The sequence below is a fragment of the Pituophis catenifer genome, unplaced genomic scaffold (genome assembly GCF_029215685.1).
Source record: "Pituophis catenifer annectens isolate HBS135680 unplaced genomic scaffold, rPitCat1.0.hap2 SCAF_3, whole genome shotgun sequence".
NCBI classification, from domain to species: Eukaryota; Metazoa; Chordata; class Lepidosauria; order Squamata; family Colubridae; genus Pituophis; species Pituophis catenifer.
In genome coordinates this window covers 137,456,990-137,476,930 of record NW_027256883.1, presented here as the reverse complement: position 1 = coordinate 137,476,930, position 19,941 = coordinate 137,456,990, and the positions used below count along the sequence as shown (strand labels likewise).

The 19,941-nt window shown below is 36.1% G+C and overlaps 1 protein-coding gene across 1 annotated transcript in view; it reads right to left on the bottom strand.

Annotated features, from left to right (window-relative positions):
* Nucleotides 1–16,494, bottom strand: part of SSX2IP (SSX family member 2 interacting protein) — a 28,515-nt gene extending 12,021 nt beyond the window's left edge. Inside the window, exons 1-7 of the mRNA XM_070939423.1 lie at nt 16,391–16,494; nt 14,861–15,027; nt 14,522–14,722; nt 10,522–10,632; nt 9,149–9,284; nt 8,466–8,541; nt 8,207–8,384 (exon numbers count right to left, since the gene is read on the bottom strand). Of these exons, the coding sequence (XP_070795524.1) occupies nt 8,207–8,384; nt 8,466–8,541; nt 9,149–9,284; nt 10,522–10,632; nt 14,522–14,722; nt 14,861–15,027; nt 16,391–16,433 (912 nt within the window). The 5' untranslated portion in view covers nt 16,434–16,494. The remainder of the gene's footprint in view (nt 1–8,206; nt 8,385–8,465; nt 8,542–9,148; nt 9,285–10,521; nt 10,633–14,521; nt 14,723–14,860; nt 15,028–16,390) is intronic.
* Between the last annotated feature and the right edge of the window lie 3,447 nt (nt 16,495–19,941).

Here is a 19,941-nt window from a genome sequence, read left to right as displayed (position 1 = left end):
ACAAACAACAAGTCTTACGACTTGCTCTTAAAGTTGTCACATCGGTAGACTATTTTTCCCTTATTTATCTATATATCTGTATATTTACGTATTTACATGTGAAGCATTAATGTACGTTCCATCTTTAAATTGTTACACTCCTTAATTGGTACTCAAAATTTTGACTCAAAATTGACCTTATTCTTTAGTGTCCCTACAAATGTATTTCTAACTTTTTCTCCAACTAGTTATACCATTTTTGCCATGCTAAGTAGTACTCTGTGTCATCTTTCTCTTGTACCTCTTTTGTAAGTTTATCCATTTCTGCGCATTCTGTGATTTTAGTGATTATTTTGTTTTCTGTCGGTATGTATTCATGTTTCCAGTTTTGGGCAAAGAGTATACGAGCTGCAGTTAAGATATGGATAATTAAGTATTTTATCTCTCATACTGTGCTGTGATTATTCCAAGCAGAAAGGTTTCTGGCTTCATTTCCAACTTCTGATTTGTAATTTCTTCTATCATTTTCCTTATTTCCTGCCAATACTGTTTCACCTTTCGACATGACCACTATAGATGGTAATATGTTCCTTTTTGTGCGTTACACTTCCAGCAAATTGGAGAGATGTTTGGAAACATTTTTGCTAGGCGCGCTGGTGGGATGTGCCATCAATAGAACATTTTGAACAGATTTTCCTTATAGGGTATAGACATTGTCAGTTTATAATTTACAGTCCATAATTTTTCCCATTTGTCCAATTCAATACTATACCCAAATTTTTTTGCCCAAATTATGTTTTCTTTAACCACTTCTTCCTCTAATTTATATTTTAATAAGTAATTATATATTTTGTTTATCATTTTCTCATCCTTTCCTTGTAAAATTTTATCCAATTCATTTGGTTCATTTTGTAAATATGGCCACCAATCAATGTCTATACCCTGTTCTTTCAATTCTTGTCTCGATTGTAATTCTCCTCTATTGTTCAGTAGTTCTTTGTAGTTTCTCATTTTCTCCGTGTCCATAGCGTTAGGATAAATCAGCGCCTCCATGGTGGATAACCATCTTGGAATTTTATTATAATGTATTTTTCTAATCTCTTGCCATGTTCTATGTAATGATCCTCTAATAATGTGTTGTTGGAAATATCCGTGATGTTTATCTCTTCCCTCCCACAAAAATGCATGCCAGCCTCGTTGTAGGTCAAATCCCTCTAGAAATAGTGTTCTCTTATTTTTAAGATCTATCCAGTCTCTTATCCAATTTAATGATGCTGTCTTATAGTACAGATCCCAGGCCGGTAACCCTAATCCTCCTTTCTCCTGGGTATCTTGCAAGCATTTTATTTTAATTCTGGCCTTCTTCCCCTGCCAAATATACTTTGCTATCATTTTTATCGAAAAAATCCTTTCCTGGCCAAATCGGAATTACTTGGAAGAGGTATAGCAGTCTGGGTAATATATTCATTTTAATGGATGCAATTTTCCCTAAAAATGAGTTGTAGTTTGCTCCATATTTCCAGATCTTTTTAAATCTGTTTTGTTAATTTAGTATAGTTATCCTCTCTAATTGATGTTGCTTTGTTGGTGAGCCAAATTGCCAAATCATTTACTTTCTTTACCATTTGTATTCCTAATTTATCCTCTAATTCTTTCTCCTGTGCATTTGTCAAGTTGTCAAGTTCTTCGTTAATGCTTTTGTTTTTTGTTTATTGATTTTGAGACCCGCCACTGATCAATATTCCTCTATTTTCCCCAACAGTTTAGTTCCTGTTATTTCTGGTTGTTCCAAGATAAACACCGTATCATCAGCAAAGGCTTGCAATTTATACTCCTCTTTTTTTATTCTCAGACCTTTTATTTCTTTGTCTTTCCTAATTTCATTTAATAAGATTTCTAGGGATATTATAAACAATAATGGGGATAGAGGACATTCTTGCCTCACTCCCTTTGATATCTCAAGTTTTTCTGTCATATCCCCGTTAATCATAATTTTTGCCGTTTGGGAGGAGTATATTTTCCTAATCATGTTTAAAAATTTATCGCCAAATTCCATCACCTCCAATTGTAATATAAGAAAATTCCAATTTAAGTTTTTTTTTTTGAAAAAAGTTTTTATTATTTTTTATAATCAAACAAATAACATTTTCACTTGTATATTTAAACATTTATAAACCCACCCTTCCACCCACCCTTCCCACCCCCCACCCCCGACTTCCCAGAAGAAAAACAGGGTGTAAGTTTTATCAAACATACGCTAAAATATGCTAAGTTAATGCAAGACTATAACTCCCTAGACCCCTTAACTCCCCTTCTACAAATTATTCATCAACCTCCCTTTAAACTCAAAATAACATATAAGAAATTCTTAGTTCATTTTCTTAATCATTTTACTCTCCCTCCTACTTTTATTCTCAAAATTCAAATTTTTTCTTAAACCTTAATTAATCATTAATTGAATTCTTAATTCATTTACTTAATCATTGTAATTAGTCTTCCTTTCTTTCTATATTTTTTCCAATCTTTCTTCCTCCCTCTTACTTTTATTTTAAAGAGGTTTTGATTTTCAACTGGAGGTTGATGTATCTTTAAAACTTGCCCCTTTCTTGGAATCATTTCCTCTGATTTGGAGCCCCCATATAGACTCTTCTTGCTTATATAATCAGTCAGTTCATAGAACAAAGAGTTCACTCGATGAGTTTGCAAAAAAAAGTCCAGTTGTTGCATTTCAATTAATTGTGTGAAAGCCTCTGCCAAAACTTCCGAAACCTTGTAGGGCTGATCAGTTTCTTCTTCTTTCTGCTCCAAATTATATTTTTGAAAAGTTCTGTCAGTTAATTCCACAAGGGCAGGAAGAGAGTTTGAAGATTCTTGAGAATCAGCCAAATCCAGCTTCTCTGTTTTAATCAAAATGTCTCCTTCATTGTCATTGTGCTTTCCTTCAAAAACATCCTCATTTGCTTTTATATCCTCCACCAGCTCTATAAATTTTCATTCCATGATTGCTGTAAAGTTATTAATAATTGCCATTTGATTATTCATGGCTTCCTTTATAAATTCTGTAAGGTCTCTGAAAAAATCCTCTTGGCTCTGTGAATCAGTTCTCTGTGTCATTTCTGACGCCATTAGAGAGCTTCCACCACTTTCAGAAACCCCTTGCTTGGAAGCCATATTATTTTAAGAAAATTTTTCTTTTCAAAGCCAAAACATCTCTTAAGCAACTTTCTCAAATTTATTTGTAGTTTATCAAGCAAGATAGTCTTTTCTACACCCAGCTCTCAAATCCCAGCAGCTTAAGTCCGTCTCTAAGCACAAGTCTATTAACAAGCACTTAACTTTCACTTTCACTCCAGCCATAATGAAGACGCCATTTCCTCCTTCAGCTCAGCAAAATCAAGTAGAAACAATGTATCCCAGGAATTAAGCAACATACTTGCAAAGGCTTGTTCTCCTGCTTCCATTCTGCCTGCTTTTGGAATCAATTAGTCTCCTTGTTGACAGCAGAGTTGGTTGCCAGCGTCTAGCTCCGTTTAAAACGGAGTCGCCATGGATCCGGAGCTTCAGTGGGCTGAACGGGGAGCTCTCACCCTCCAAGCCCCTGGAGTTGCTCCAGGGGCTCCCGGGGAGCTCTACCCTCGCCCACCGGCTCTCCTCTCCTTCTTCTCCCGAAGGAGAGGTTTTCAAGCCGTCTGACAGCTGATTAGCGCTGTCAGAACAGCTCCAATGGAATCGCGGGGCTGGCGGTCCGAAAAGACCGCCCACAACGCCGGCGGTGCCAACGGAAGACCCCAATTTAAGTTATTGAATGCCTTCTGCGCATCCAGGAAAATTAAGGCCAGTTGTTTGTCCAATTTCTTCTCATAGTATTCAAAGACGTTAATGATTGTTCTCATATTATTTTTGGTCTGTCTTCTTGGAACAAAACCATTTTAGTCTGAGTGGATACATTTATGAACAATTGTTTTCAGTCTCTGTGTAATGACCAACAGTTTATAATCCACATTTAACAGCGATATTGGTCTGTAGTTTTTGATTTGTGTGGGATCAGTGTCTTCTTTTGGGATGAGTGTAATAATGGTTTCAGCCCAGGAATTGGGAATTTTTGCTTCTAAGAGTATATCGTTGAGAACTTGGAGTAAGAACTCGTCCATTGGGTGCTGACATTTTTTATAAAATTCTGTTGGTATGCCTTCTGGTCCGGGAGTTTTTTTGTTTGTTTTTTTCCTTGCTTCCAGCAATTCAGTCATGATAATTGATCTATTTAATGACTCTTTTGTGTATCTCCTCCAGCTTTTGGATATTTGTTTTACATAAATATTCCTTAATATTCTCTTCCCTGATTTCTTGTTTGTAAAGGTTCTGAAAGAAACTTTTTGCTATAAGTTTTTTGCCTTGATTTATGTAGTATATTTATGTAGTATATTTTTCGTCTTGTAGTTGGTATACGGTCCTCTTCTTTTTTCCTTTTTCAATTTGTACGCTAACCACTAACCTGTTTTATTTGCATACTCAAAGTCTTTTTGTTTTGCCAGTTTTATTTTCTGTGCAATTTCTGTTTGTGTAATTAAATTAATTTTATGTTTGACAAGTTTTAACTTTCCTTTAATTATTTTATTGTGGGGTTGTTTCTGCAGTTCTAATTCATGTGTTCTGAGTTCTGTTAATAGGTTGTTTCTTGTCTGTTGTTTATCTTTATTTTTCTTTGCTGTATACGCGATGGTAAGGCCTCTTATGTAGGCTTTGGCTGTATCCCAGAGGTTTTGGAGTGTTGTCTGTTCTTTGGTGTTTATCTGAAAAAACATATTCATTTCTTTCTCGATCATCTGTGAGTATTCCTTGTCCTTAATCATTCCAGTGTCCATCATCCACCTTTTGTTTCCGGTATCCTTTCCATACTATTGTTATTGGACTGTGATCTACCCAGGTATTTGGTGATATTTCAATGACTTTTATCTCTTTCCTAAGTTCGAGGTCGTCCAAGCCATATCTATTCTGGACCACGATTGGTGTGGGCCAGAATAGAATGTATATTGTTTCGCTTGTTTATTCGCCTCTCTCCAAGCATCATGTAATTGTAATTCGTCTGCCATGTCTTTGAATGTATCCGGTAATGTTTTTTTCCTGGTTTTGTTCTTTTTATTGCTCTGATAATCTTTTTCGGTGTCCATGATTGCGTTGAAATCTCCTATGATACAGATATTCTCATATTCCAGATCTTTAATTATGTTATGTATTTTTTTTGAAGAATTCACTTTGATTTCCATTGGGTGCATGTATCAATATTAATAATATTTTTTTTGACTCTGTATTTCTATCATCAAAATCCGTCCATCTGTTTCTTGATGTATACTGCAACTCCTCTCTTTTTCTGATCCACTAATGATGTGTATAGTGTTCCTAATCTTTGGTTTTCTAATAGTTTTTAGTGTTTTTTTAATATGGACTTCTTGCAAGATTATGACATCCATCTCCAATTTATGTGATTTTGTAAATGTGTGTGTTCTTTTGCTTGGTGAATTTAGTCCGTTTATGTTAATTGAGGTCATCTTTAGTTCTTGTTCCATTCTTGTTTCATTCTGATAATAATTTTATAGTGTATATTATTCTCCCTGATGGCAAGATAATTCTACTGGTTTCCTTTGTATTTTGTTATGGGTATTTACTGTGTGCATTTTTATTTACAGTACTATTATTAACTTCAAAAAAAAATTAAAATTATGATTATATATTTATTAAATATTATTATATTTATTTATGTAATATATTAAATCAATTACAATCTTGGGAAAGCTCTCTTTCTTGGCTATGTGTTGGTATTCCTCATGTACCACAACTAATCACTTATCATTTGATTCCTCCAAAGTCTAGACAATATACTAGAATCACTATTTCCTAAAAAAAATCCTTCTCATGTCCTAGTCCAGTGATGGCTAACCTTTTTGCCGTTGCGTTCCAAAAGCAGGGGGAGCATGGGGGAGGTGTCGCATGCGCACATGCCCACACCCATAATTCAATGCTCCCCGCCCCCCTGCGCATGTGCATGCGACTCTCCATGCTCCCCCTGCTTTTGGCACGCAATAGCATGGTGGGACCAGAAAGCCCATTTTTCACCTCTCCAGGCTCCAGAGGCTTTCTGGAGGGTGAAAACGGCCTTCCCCACCCCCCAGAGGCCCTCCAGAGGCCCTCAACAGCCTGTTTCCTGACTTCCTGTGGGCCCAGAAGGCCCAAAAATTAGCTGGCCAGCACACACATGCACGCTGGAGCTCAGCTAGGGCAACACTCGCATGCTCACTGATATGGCTCTGCATGCCACCTGTGGCACGTGTGCCATAGGTTCACCATCACAGTCCTAGTCTGTCACCTTATTCTTGCAAATTAAGCAGTAGAAGAGTTGATTTTAACCTTTGTTTTCTAACCATATGTTCATACATTATTTATATGTTTTAGTTCTCATAAACTGAGATCAACTATATTGGACAGTTTAAGTGTGAAAGGTATGTTTCTTTTAAAAATCTGCCAGTAAAATATTAACTACAAAATGTACATGAATTCACTAGCTATAGTTGATTGTCCTACCAAGACACTTGCATCGTTTCTATAATAAGGTTGTTCTTTAGGTCAAAGAACAGTACTAGCTCCACCTACTGCGTAAAGAGGGTAACAACACTGAATTCCTATCCTGCATAGTATATTGGAAGAGAATAAAGGTAATTAAGGGATGTATTAATTAATATAATGGTGGAAGGGACTGAAGGCAGAACAACAGAACAGTTTTGAAACAAGAATCAAGTGCCCCCGATTAGAATAATTTGTTCACTTAGAGCAAGTTATTTGTGAACTACAATTACTACGAGTTCAGGTTCTCCAACACAAGCCTATCCTTACATCTGTGTAACAGAATATAAAAGTGAAAATGTTACAAAATAATTTAGTTTGAAAAATATTTTTGAACCTGCACAGAATTCTAAAGCCCTAACTGGTTTATATTCTTTCCTCTTAAAAGACTAATGGTCTCCTAACTGGAAACCATATAGAAACTTTTCTATTCCTCTCTTATGTTTTTGCATAGGGAAAAAAAATCCATATATTTACTAAAGAATTTCTATGATTGTCCAACTCAAAAGAGAGTCACTATGAGTAGCCTGCAAGGGGAAAAAACAGCCCAAAATAGAAACAGCAATCAATAATAATCAATCATAGATGCTCTGACTCAGATTCACATCCTCAGTAAAAGATAGAGCATTGGATATAGAAAGAAAACATTTTATGAACCTTACAACATATGGGGACTTGAACTTCTCAATTGTGGAACATAAAATCACATGATGTTAGTGTTTTATTACTGTTCTTAAATGAAAAAATTATACAATTTAAAGAACATTTATTGTTTTTATCCCTCCTAGATTTTTGTTTTTATATTTTTTATCTTTCTATGTAATTTTATTTCTGTATTTTTTAAATGCCTTTAAATTGCTTATAGTCCACCCCCCTTATGCTGGTCTTTGACCATAATGGAGGTTTATTTGATTTGATGATTCTTAAAGTATTGCTTTACATTTTAATGATTAATTATACAATTATATATATACATTATATATTAATTAAATATTATACATTAAATATTTTATTTTTATTCTTAATTTTATCTTCAATAGTTTTGTTCCAAAAAAAATGGTACAGAAAATCCCCAAAAGGTTCAGATGTGCCCAAAATATAACCAGTGAATTCAATTCCATCCCTTTAAAACCAAACCAAAATCACACATGACTGAAGCACAGGTAGTCTTCAATTTACGACCACAATTGAACCCAACATTTCTGTTGCTAAGTGAGATGGTTGTTGTGAATTTTGCTCCTTTTACGACCTTTCTTGCCACAGTTGTTAAGCGAATCACTGCAGTGGTTAAGTTAGTAACCCAATTGCTAAATGAATCTGACTTCCCATTGACTCTGCTTGTCAGAAGGTCCCAAAAGGTGATTACACATGAGCCTGGGGTGCAGCAACTGCCATAAACATGAACCAATTATCAAGCATCCAAATTTTGATTACATGACCATGGGGATGCTGCAAGGGTTGTGTGAAAAATGGTTATAAGTCACTTTTTTCAGTGACATTGTAACTTCGAACAGTCACTAAATGAACTGTTTTAAGTCGAGGAATACCTGTAAAGTTTCACAAGATTTAGCAATGCAGTTTTGTTTTAAATATATGCTACATACACACTTACAGGCCCAGTGTTATCTTCAATCTTCTCTTTAGGCATCTGCTTCTGTGATGGAAGCAAAGAAATTATCTCCTTCTTCATTTGTTGAAGTAACTTTTTCAGTTCAGCATTTTCAACTAGGAGCTGTTTCTGCCGCTGTTCATACTCATTTAAGAGAGTTTTGAACATTTCTTCTTCATTTCTGGAAAAAAAAAACCTCTTAAAGTATTTTAATATGAAATACAGTAGCAAGCAAAAAAGAACATTTTACTGTCCAACTCACTTAGCTTCTGTTTTTCCAGTTCTCCAGGCACCTCTCTTGCCATCAATTCTGCCAACATAATTTAAAATATCGATAGCTATAACAAGGAAAATAATTTTAAAAAGCAATGTGTTAGAGATCTTTAATAAAAATTGACTTGTCACTTGAGGAAGAGCTGAGCTGACTGACTGCTATATTTCAAAATTTGTAACCCAAAATTAAACCAAAATCACATCTCCTCTCTACATACTTTCATTACTCGTCTTCTCAGAACCTTCCTCCGTTTCATAGATGAAACTTTTTTTAATTTAAACTAAACCAATGTACTTTCATTTAGAAAAAAACGTTCTACACACAGTGATATTATGTGTAATTGATGGCCAAGTAAGTAAATGTAAAAAGTCATTTTGTTTCAGATGGATTAGGTTTGGAATCAAGCTAACACACAGCATCTAAGATGAACGATACTATAGGATCTATTCTATATTGGAGTTTATCATACATTTTGTTCTGGATATCTATTTATCCTTAATAAGTAACTTCCTTGGTACACATTCCCAAAAGAAAAACTTTTCCAACTTTTATCCATCCGTGTATTTTAGCTACTCTTTCCATGCTTCTAATAGATCACTCAATGTCACATTAAAATACGAAGCAGAAGCAAACATCTGTATCACCATTTTTACCATAATAAATGGTTATACCTATTTTTTTATCCTTTTTACTCATCAGGAGTTGATGAAACCGCTCTTTTAGTTTGTTATATTCTCGTTCTTTCCTCTTCATGTCATGATTATACTGGGATGCCCGACTTGCCACAATATTCTGTAGCTTCTGAATCTAAAATGCATACATTTAAAGAAACATGCATGTTTTAGAAATCCCAAGTAATTCACATTTATATCAGAGGTCTAACCACAAATGAATATCCACTAAGAGATAGTAATAATTCTTTAAGAGTGTCATCAAGGCAGGATAGTTTCAGTAATTTTTGTAGGCTGCTTCAGGTCAGGAAGTCATTTGTAATTATCTGGAATGCTGTCATTCTCATACAAACAACGCTGGAATTCTTTTATCTATATGCTTGCTGTTGTCTCTCAGCACTTCCAGATAGATATCAGATACAACATTTCACAGAATTCATTAGATGCTAAATATCACAGATTTTCTTCCCTCATCTTCTTGGCCAAATTGAAATGACAGTTCCTTATAGACTGGTGTAAAATCCCCCCAAAATATGCTTTGCAGAACTTTGTGAAGGGAATAAAGCACTTCACCTCAATTGTTGAAATTGCCTTGCTTTCTAAAGTCAGAGACAGTTTCTGAAACATCTATGAGTGGCAAAGAGTATAGCTGCTTCTCCATTTAAGAGAAATATTTTGTTTTCACTCAGATATGATGCCACACAACTCTTCTGAAGGTTTTGCACAGATTGTTTCTTGTATTTCTTTGGAAACATGATTAATTCTACTGAGTTTTCCCAAAAATAACACCTGGTCTTATTTTTTTTTTGAACCCTGAAATAAGCACTTGGCCTTATTTTCGAGGAAGTCTTATTATTTTGGGGCGCGTGGAGCAAGATGGGGCTCATTTTGTCATCTTACCTGATTTCCAGCTTTGTCTCCCTAACCCCAACCAGAAGAAATAGTGGGGACCAGCTGCGCATGCCTTTAAATATTTTCGAGGAGGGCTTATTTGGGGGGGAGTTTATTTTAGCACATGCACACAAAAGCCCAATTGGGCTTATTATCCGGAGAGGTCTTATTTTTCAGGGAAACAGGGTAGCACAGAGACTAGAGTTACACATGGAATTAAGCAATGGTTTGTTAAGCAAAGATCACTAAATATACCATGAATGGTGGAGAGCAGCTATTCATTTGTACGGCCTCAGTATCAGAGAATATGAAACTGCAGGACAAATAATATAATGTAATGTAAAAATGTAATCACAATGGCTGCTACAAACTGAACTGCAATAATTCCATAGGGTGACATAGTTCTAAAATGAATGACTAGGAATATTTACAAAACCCACCAAGTCCAGTGATTTTGCCACAAACATACAAGGTTAACTAACCTCGTCTTTTTCATTCTTCAGTAACTGGTGAAGATTCCTGTTCTTACACTGAAGTTGCCTATCCCTTTCCTGATGTCCAACAATTTCTCTTCTAGAGGATTCCAGCTGCTCCTAATAAAAAGCAAAATCATTTAAATGTTTAAAATTTACTACCGGTATATGAGAAATATCTCAAGACTTTAAACCAACGGGAAACAAAGGCCTATTTTTTTTTTTTTAAAAAGAAAATTGAGGAAAATTGAAATATATTGTATACTACACACAGAGTCAATGTATTACTTTATAAAATGTCTTATGCATACAGGTAGTCCTCTACTTATGACTGGTCACTTTCAAAGTTATGATATACCCATCCAAAAGGCACTTACAACCCAGTTCCTAAGTTCTGTGAGCCAGGCACACCCCCTTGTCACAGCATTTTGGGTACTTAGCAACCAACTTTCATTTATAGCTGTTTGCAGTGTCCAGAGTCCTGTGATCGCAATTTATGTTTTTTCTGAAAACTAGCTTTTACTTCCGATCTTCAGCAAAAATACCCCATAGCAAAGAATGAGTTCGCTTTATAACTGTTGCAAAAAAACAGGTCGTTCACTTGGGTCAGTTTTGTCATGACCAATTTTATGACTGTCACAACTTATGACTCTAGTTTATAAGTCAAGACTACCTGTAACTATTTGAAGTATAAAACTGAAAGTACAGCTTACTCACTGGCAACTATTTACTTTAAAATATTTTTAACTTTTACTGATGTTTGTTCTTTCAGTTAGTTCAATTTAAAACAGTCCTTTTTAATAATTTAAACAATACAGTCAAAAGACGAACAGAGGTACATGCAAGCATTTCGTATTGCATTGAATTAATGCTCTTGCTAGATCTTATATTTAAGGCTGATTTTAACTGTGTTATTGTAATTTATTTATTTATTTATTTTTAAATTTATATACCGCCCTTCTCCCTGAGGACTCAGGGCGGTGTACAGCCAGAATTAAAAAACATGAAATACAAATATTAAAAAACAATTAAAATATATATAAATTTGGCCCAAAATTAAAAATACAAACCAATTAAAACATTTAAAATTTCTTCTTAAGCCAGCCCGGCTTGCTGGAAAAAGTGGGTTTTAAGGGCACGGCGGAAGGCACTAAGGTCTTGGATTCTCCTTATCTCTGGGGGCAACTGATTCCAGAGGGTAGGTGTAGATACTGATGAGTCAATACGAAATGCTTGCTTCCTCTGTTTGTCTTTTGACTGTATTGTTTAAATTAGATCATTTTGTATGCTGCACCTCTTTTAAGAGCTCAAGACAGCATAAAGTACAATGTCCCCTCTAAACTGTGTCTCTGCAGGCTCAGGCTATGCAGCAGACATCAAACACCTCTGCCCAAGATTCAATTTTCCCAAAAAAAAAACAAAAAAAAAAAAAACCTGACCCAGAAATCCACAAACATGAACAGATAGTGGGGGAAGAAATCAAGTCAATGAGGAAAGGGACACTGTGGGAACCAGTGGTGTCTAAGCTGTCAAAAGAGATGGTCCAATGCACTGCAATACCTCTACACATTCTTAAGGTTTTAGAAGTTTTAGAAGTAAAAAGAATACAGGTAGTTTTTGATTTGCAAGAGACTAACTCCCAGTTCAACAAGCCCTAGAGAAAGAATTTTCCTTTGCCAGCAACTCCAGAAGCATGGAGAATGGAAGCCAAAAAGCTACTCCAGGCAATGTTTCCTTTAAGTCACCTCCTAGCCGAGGGCTGCCCAGGCCAAGCCTAACAGCTGCTCAGAACACATAATTGCACTAGCAATAAACTCAGACTTACATACTGCTTCACAGTGCTTTACAGCCTCTCTCTAAGTGGTTTACAGAATCAGCATATTGCTCCCAACAATCTGTGTCCTCATTTTACTGACCTCAGAAGGATGGAAGGCCAAATCAACTTTGAGCCACTGAGGATTGAACTCCTGGCAATGAGCTGAGTTAGCCTGCAATACTATGGCTCTTGACTTCCGCATCTATTTCTCTGCCTTAGAAGGAACATTGACACCATTCCTTCCTCCCATTCTCCCCTCCCCCAAACATCCCTGTGAGATTGAGTAAGAGTGTTCAGTCTCCCAGTAAGCTTCCACAGTGGGGAGAGGAATGGAATGCATCTCCCTCATACCAGTCCAACCATTATATTCCATACCATGCTGGCTCTCTTCCAAGTAGAACTACAAGTTGCTCATATTTTCTCTTTAGAAAAAACAAGGAGCAAGCAAAAACACAATACTAATCGACAGTGTTCAAAGAAAGAAAATGAAATAATCTGGCATTTGTTTTCAATTCACAAGGTGAAAGAAAGGCAAGGGTCAGAATACACATTCTGCCTTGTGAAACTTTCCTCCTGTTTCTATATCTGCATTGCTATTATAACCAGCAATGTCTACTACCTCTAATCTTTTTTAAACAAATCATTTCCATGGAATTTTGAAAATTAAGGATTTGACAATACTGAAACATCTTGACCCTTTCACCTGATCACAATTTCTCTGCCTCTAACCCTGTCTATTCACCTTAGGGATGCATTACTAATTGACTGAAATTAAGTTGCAATTTAACTACCTCATTTAGAGTCAATCTTTGGCTATTAATAAACCAAATATTAGCTATTATATATTCACTATTATCATAATAATATATATTAGTATTGAATATTATGTTCAATATTCCTATATTGTATTAATATAAACATACATATATATTAATTCAATATTATATATTCAATGGAGCGAGGTGGCTCATGTGATTAGGATGCGGAGTTGGAAGTCAGCAAGCCCTCATTCAAGACCAGACTGCTGCTGCGTGGTGGGATGAGCTCTCATCATTTGCTCCAGCAACATGATGGGCACATGAAAGGAGTTCCCACAGGCATCCCATGGGCAACAGTGATGTCACTGGCTAATCCCCTCAACCCAGAAGTGTCTCCAACATGCAAGGGTATATTCAATAAAGAAAAACCAGGGAACATACACAAATGCAAACTCCAGCATTTAGTAGTAGTTTTGGAAGCACTATACTAGAATAATTGATCGCCAGAAGTCAAATATGATTTGATGGCCCATAATCAGTCAATATAATCATCACACGGATGATTACATTTTTTCTAATACTGATTTATCAGTATAAATGAGGTATACACTATTTTACGCTTAGGTTTCTGCATTTATTAAACATTTATAAATCCTAATAAAATCAGATCTCCCCACCAAATAATAGAATAATAATTCTATTATTATTCTTTACTTCTAGTTATAGAAGTAAAAAGAGTACAGGTAGTTCCTGAGTTACATCTACCCCTGGGATCAGCATTTCTGTTGCTAAGCAAAGTGTTTGTTAAGTGACCCATGTTCAGTTTTATGATCTTTTTATAAACAAAGTAGTTATTAAGTGACTCATACAGTCATTAAGTGGATCCAGCTTTCCCCATGGACTTTGTTAGATGCTGGCTGAAAAGATCACAGATGACAATCATATGACCCTAGGATGCTACAACCGTTATAAATACTTGCTGGTTGCTAAGCACCCACATTCTGATCATGTGACCATGGGGAAACTGTGACAGTCTTAAGTGTGAGGATTGGTCACACATCCCTTTTTTCAGTGCCATGGCAATTCAAATTATCAGTAAATAAATGACTGTAAGTCAAGGACAACCTGTAATAACATTTCTCCGACACTGCAAAAAGTTCATAGGCAAGTATTATTTTTAGAATCTTTCTAGAAATAATCTAATTTAAAACATTCAGCTGAGCTCCGGTTTTTAACTGTTGAACATTTTCAAAGACAACAAATACCCTGGTCTAATTTCTGTGTGCAAAAGATTGACTTGCACAGATTAAAAAGGATCAAAGATGACATAGCATTTATGTTCAAATATCTCTTCACAAACTTGATGTGTTAATACCTTTAGAAAATAAGAGCATGTTTACATATTAAAAAGGGGTATTGTAATATAGAATGTTACCTTTAATTTAATGTAGCAGTTTTGCAGATGGTCCATATCACTGCCCAGTTTCAGATGCTGGGTTTCTGTTTCTTCCTGAGCACGTAGAGTTTTACGCTGCATCAGCAGTAGCTCATTCATACAGTTTAATACAGAAACTATGCTTACTTCTTTGCCTCTGGGATCAGCATAAAGTGATGGGAAGCCAAGCGTGGTCAATTCCTACCACAACAGATAAGAGTATTTTTAAATCAATCTCAGACGGTGGTGAAATCTGAGCCATATTATCAATTTCTAGGACTGAGGCTGAAAGGGTGGGTATCCCTCAGGAAAGCCTCTTGGTAATAAATTATGTTTTACCTTGTTAAGATAGGAGAGGCTCTGTTCAATATTCTCTTCTGTGCAGAGGACACTGAAAAAGCTGTGCATGCTTTTAGACAGAGGCAGTGCTGAGTTTTGCACTTGAGGCACACTTAAACTTGAGGGAGACATATTTCTGGATGAGGTATACCAAGTAATATTATTATCTGGGAAAGGAAAAAGTTCAAACAGTCATAAACCTATAAAGAATAATCATGACTTAAGAGAGCAACAGTTTGAGAGTTAGACTTGGCTCTCAAACTTGGCTTGAAAGTATTTTGATTATCCTTTAAGGTAGAAAAGATCATTCAAAATACCCTCAAGCCAAGTCTGAGAGCCATGATTGTTCAAATTACAGAAAGATGAGGGAAGGGATATATAATTAATATACCAATCTTTATTAAGAAAGCTATTATCGAAACCATTCTACAATATCTGTGGCAATACCTCTTCAATAGAGAAACCTGCATCTGATTAAATAATTATGCTAGCATTCCAATTCATATGTCAATGTGCTGTTTCTTCCAGTTATATGCTTTTCCATACTGTAATACTTTAGCACGACACATGGAAAATATTAAATTTACCACTGGCTATTAAATGAAAATATATGAAAATCTGTAACGGGTCTGCCAAGCCTGGATTTACAGCAAAGTGAATTATAAGCCACAATATCATTCTGCATTCACATTTGAAATGTTACATATTTTATTCACAGATGTCCAGAGTACTAGCTTATGAATGGCTAAAATATATGAATGCTATTAAATCTCTTGCATTAAACCCAGGACCTATGCGGTGTTTTGGATTCAATTCCAAAAAGATATTTTGGAGTTTAAGAGATTTAAAGTCTTCTCCTGTCCAGTTCTGACTGAGTCAAGGGGGCAGTGCTCATCTCTAATTTTCAGCCAAGGGAACCTGCATTGATGAGAGATTTTTCCATCATCATGCGGCCAACATGAAAATACGGAACGTGGTAACCTACCCACTGAAGCAGTAGCTATTTACCTATTTGGTTTCACATACTTTCAAACTGCTAGGCTGGCAGAAGTATCGGGAGCTCACCCTTTCGTGAAGCACTCAGGTCTCAAACCCGGGCTGTGAGCTTTCCAGCTGACAAGCTCAGCATCTTAACAACTAAGCCACTGTGCCCCCTCATTTTGGAGTACACATTGGCATTAACATACATCAGTCGGCAATTTCAAGTAGCTGATGGTTTCTCCCAGGATTATTTGTTTGATCCCCACATTTTCTTCAGCAACTGAATACACAATACTGCCCACCCGTGTCCTATTCTTTATTTCACCCCATCTGATTCAGATGTCCTGAGAGAATCTGCTTGTGACAAAAATACCACCCCTTTCCTGAAATGAGGAGAGGGATAGAGGCTCATAGGTAGTGGTGGTGCTTCTGTCTTTATAGTCTTTTACTGTGGGTAAAAGACTGCATCACTATTCAATTCACTATATATGAATTGCCAAGACTACAAATCAAATAAATATTCTGAAATTTCCACATTACTAGGTTTACCTGAAGACAGATCTGCCACTGTTACACTGCTCCAATCTCCCATAGCAACTAACACATCTAGGAAGCTTCATTAATCAGCAGAGGACCATTATGATCACTGTGGGTTATGCCTTCTATGTCAGCATTGCCTAAAACAGTAAAAAAAAAAAATTAAATTAATGAAACTATTTAAAACAAACCTGAGCATAAGCAGACCTAGAAGACATCCTGCTTGGTTAAAGCACACTTTCCATTTTCCATTTGATATTTATATGGTTACCCATCTGACAAAGAATTTGGATTTATACTCCTCAATGCTTGCAAATATCAATAGATAGGATATTTTGCTCAAATATAAGGCAAATAATGAATTTATCATCAATGTGAATTTTAAAAATAACAGAGTTGAAACAAGTGGATAACATTTTTGCTGGGCTGCCAGCAAACTTTTTAATCTTTTATCTGTGGACCAAAGATTATGGAGGGTGCTGTAACAAACTACCAATGTTCCCTGATCTGGGGATGAAAAATTCAGAGACATCCACCATAGCATGGGCCTATTGATCACAGGATACCTAGCCCTGAATTGGATGTATTGCCTTTACAAGACAGTCTCTGTAAGCAGTATAAGACCTTTTTAAGTTGAAAGTACAACAGTATTTTCATTTTGTTCAACTATTGCAGTGCACTGTACATAAGAAACATGCAAGCATAAATATATTAAATGTCATAAAAATTTAATCTTGGAAGTTTCACCTGATTCTTTGAGATTTTATCGCCCTTTTTATGCTCATTACACATTACAAGACAGTTTGGAAATATACATGGAGAAAAGAAATACCGCTACAAATATTTCTGTGGATTGTTTTTCTAACAAATTCACAAACAATATTTTTTTTAAAAAAAATCCTTCATTTTCAAAGGTGGAAAGAAAAATGTAACCACCAAGTCTAAATCAGATTAAATAATGTTGTCACATAATCATTTCTGGTGCCTTGATTTATTCTGCTGCTGTCAAGTCAATTTTACATGGTTTACAATTCCATGTAGCAATAATTACATATGGCAAGAACATCAGGCACAAACTTCAGAACTCGCTTCTTTATCTAGTTAAATACTCATCAAGATCAGGTTCAAAATAACTAATATCACTAACTATAGCATAGCATTTTAATTCTTGCATGCCAAGATTTGTTTCATTTTATCTCATCCCTAATATTCTTAATATGATAAATTTCTTATCATAATGTTCTTAATATGATAAATGTAAGCAGCACTGCTTGGTCTAGCTATATTAAATCAGTTCTCCATTCTTTGTCAGTAGAGCCTGAACAGAAATATATTTTTAGATAATGCGAAATTAATTCTAAATTAGAAAACACCCGCTTCTCTACAACTGTTTAGTGGTGTTCAACGTAACTGCTTCGTATTTCTTTTATCAATATTTATACAGATTATAATTTGAGACAAATTCTGTAATCTGAAAAGTTGGTTTAATCAATTTGATTATATATTCTGATAATGTTTCATATTGTTGAGATTTAATATACATATACATAAGGCGCACTTTAAGCAGCACATTCAGATGACCACCAAAGAGGTCCTTGTCCAAGATTCATACTCAGTTGTCTTTTTGCAGTAGTGTCATACTGCTCTCCAAAAGACAGCAAAGTATTTTACCAATGATGAAACAACGGATTCAAATCAAAGTATCTAGAATATTGATACTGAATTCTTTTGTAGTCGTGTCTAATTTTCATATCTAAGAATGTGTATTTTACTAGTCCCTCAAAAGATGCTGCATAACAAGAAACATCAACTGTTGCAAGAAAAATTCTTGCAACATGAATTTATAGAAGTGTAAATCCTTCAGTAAGCAAGCAATCTACTGTACAGAATGTTCTAAACCAGGTGAAATAAAATCAGTTTTGTGAATGGGAATTTAAGAGACCCCAGAAGCCATTCAAAAGTGCATATAACTTTACATCTAATATTTAAGAATTCTAATATTTTATATTTGCTTTCTAAATATTCTAAATAGAATATTTTTCATGCATGCTTATATATAAATTAAGCACAATGAAAGATGAAGAAGATCTGCACAACCCATGTTTTCCCAACTCGGAGGAAATTAACTTTTCCCAACTTGTGTACTCTGGAATGAATTAGAATGAAGCATCCTCAAAGGGCTGAAAGGTGTTTTTTTTTAAAAAAAAACTTACAATTCAAAATATTCTATAAGAACTGCAGAATCATTTTCATTTATTTTTCTAATTCTTGAAACAATTTCTCCCACCCAATTAAAAAGAATAGGTTCCCTCCATTAAGATGCAATATTGTGCAAGAAAAACTACTAAGAATTTTGCCACTGTTGAATCGGGTTATTTTCAAAGTGATGCAATAACTTTGTAACAGACATTATGTTGGGATGGAACAGCCAAAAGTTATAGGGGTCCAATGCCATTCCTTTTTGTAATGATTACAAAGAACCTACCTGAACAGTGCACTTTGGGGAGAAAAAAAACTATACTCACTAACAAATGCAATACAAGTGTAACTTCACTGAATGTCCTCATTAGTCATGAAAAATAGTTTAGTCAGCCTTCCCAAATCTCAGCCTTCAGGTGAATTAAACTGATCTCAACCAGCCACATCCGGGAGGCATCAGATTGGGGAAAGTTGATATAATATAAAGGAATACAAAAATATTTTTAAATTTGAATGGAGCAAATACCAAACTGTTCTCTGTGGTGACATGATAGCAGTATTCCAGTATTTTAGGGGCTGCCACAAAGAAGAGGGGGTCAAATTATTCTCCATAGCACACGAGGGCAGGACAAGAAACAATGGTTGGAAACTGATCAAGGAGAGAAGCAACCTGGAATTAAGGAGGAACTTCCTAACAGTGAGCACAATTAACCAGTTTGCCTCCAGAAATCGTGGGTGCTCCATCACTGGAGGTTTTTAAGAAGAGACTGGACAGTCCACTTGTCTGAAATCGTATAGGTTCTCCTGCTTGAGCAGGGGGCTGGACTAGAAGACCTCCAAGGTCCCTTCCGCCAGCTCATTCATTCTAATCTATTCTGTGCCTCAAAACAGAGAGACTCGATGGGGGGGGGGGGGTGGGAGGGGTGGGCTGCAGCATTTGGAGACTGGAGCAACCAGATCTAAAAAAATAAAATAAAAAAATGCGACGTGGGTCATCCTCCCAGGCGACTTCAAGCGATTCAGGTTTATCACCCACAGAACACGCATCACCAGGAGGGCGGCTTCGGACGCCGCGGTTTATCAAAACCTCAAGGCAGAATGCGCGCGCACGCTCCGACCTTGTCGGGTGGGGATGGGGGGTCTCCACCGCCTGCCTCCAAATGTCCGTGTCCCCCCCCCCCCGCCGTGTTTTCGTCCAGGCTCCCCTTCTCACGTGCACGCTTTGCCTTTTTTTTTTTTTTTTTTTTGCGCCGGGAAATAAACGTGTGTGTGGGGGGGGGGGGAAGCTGCCTTAAACGGAGAGGGTAACAGCCCTGCAGTGTTTATTTAACAACTTATTCAGAGGCGGGAAGCAGGCTGCGGTC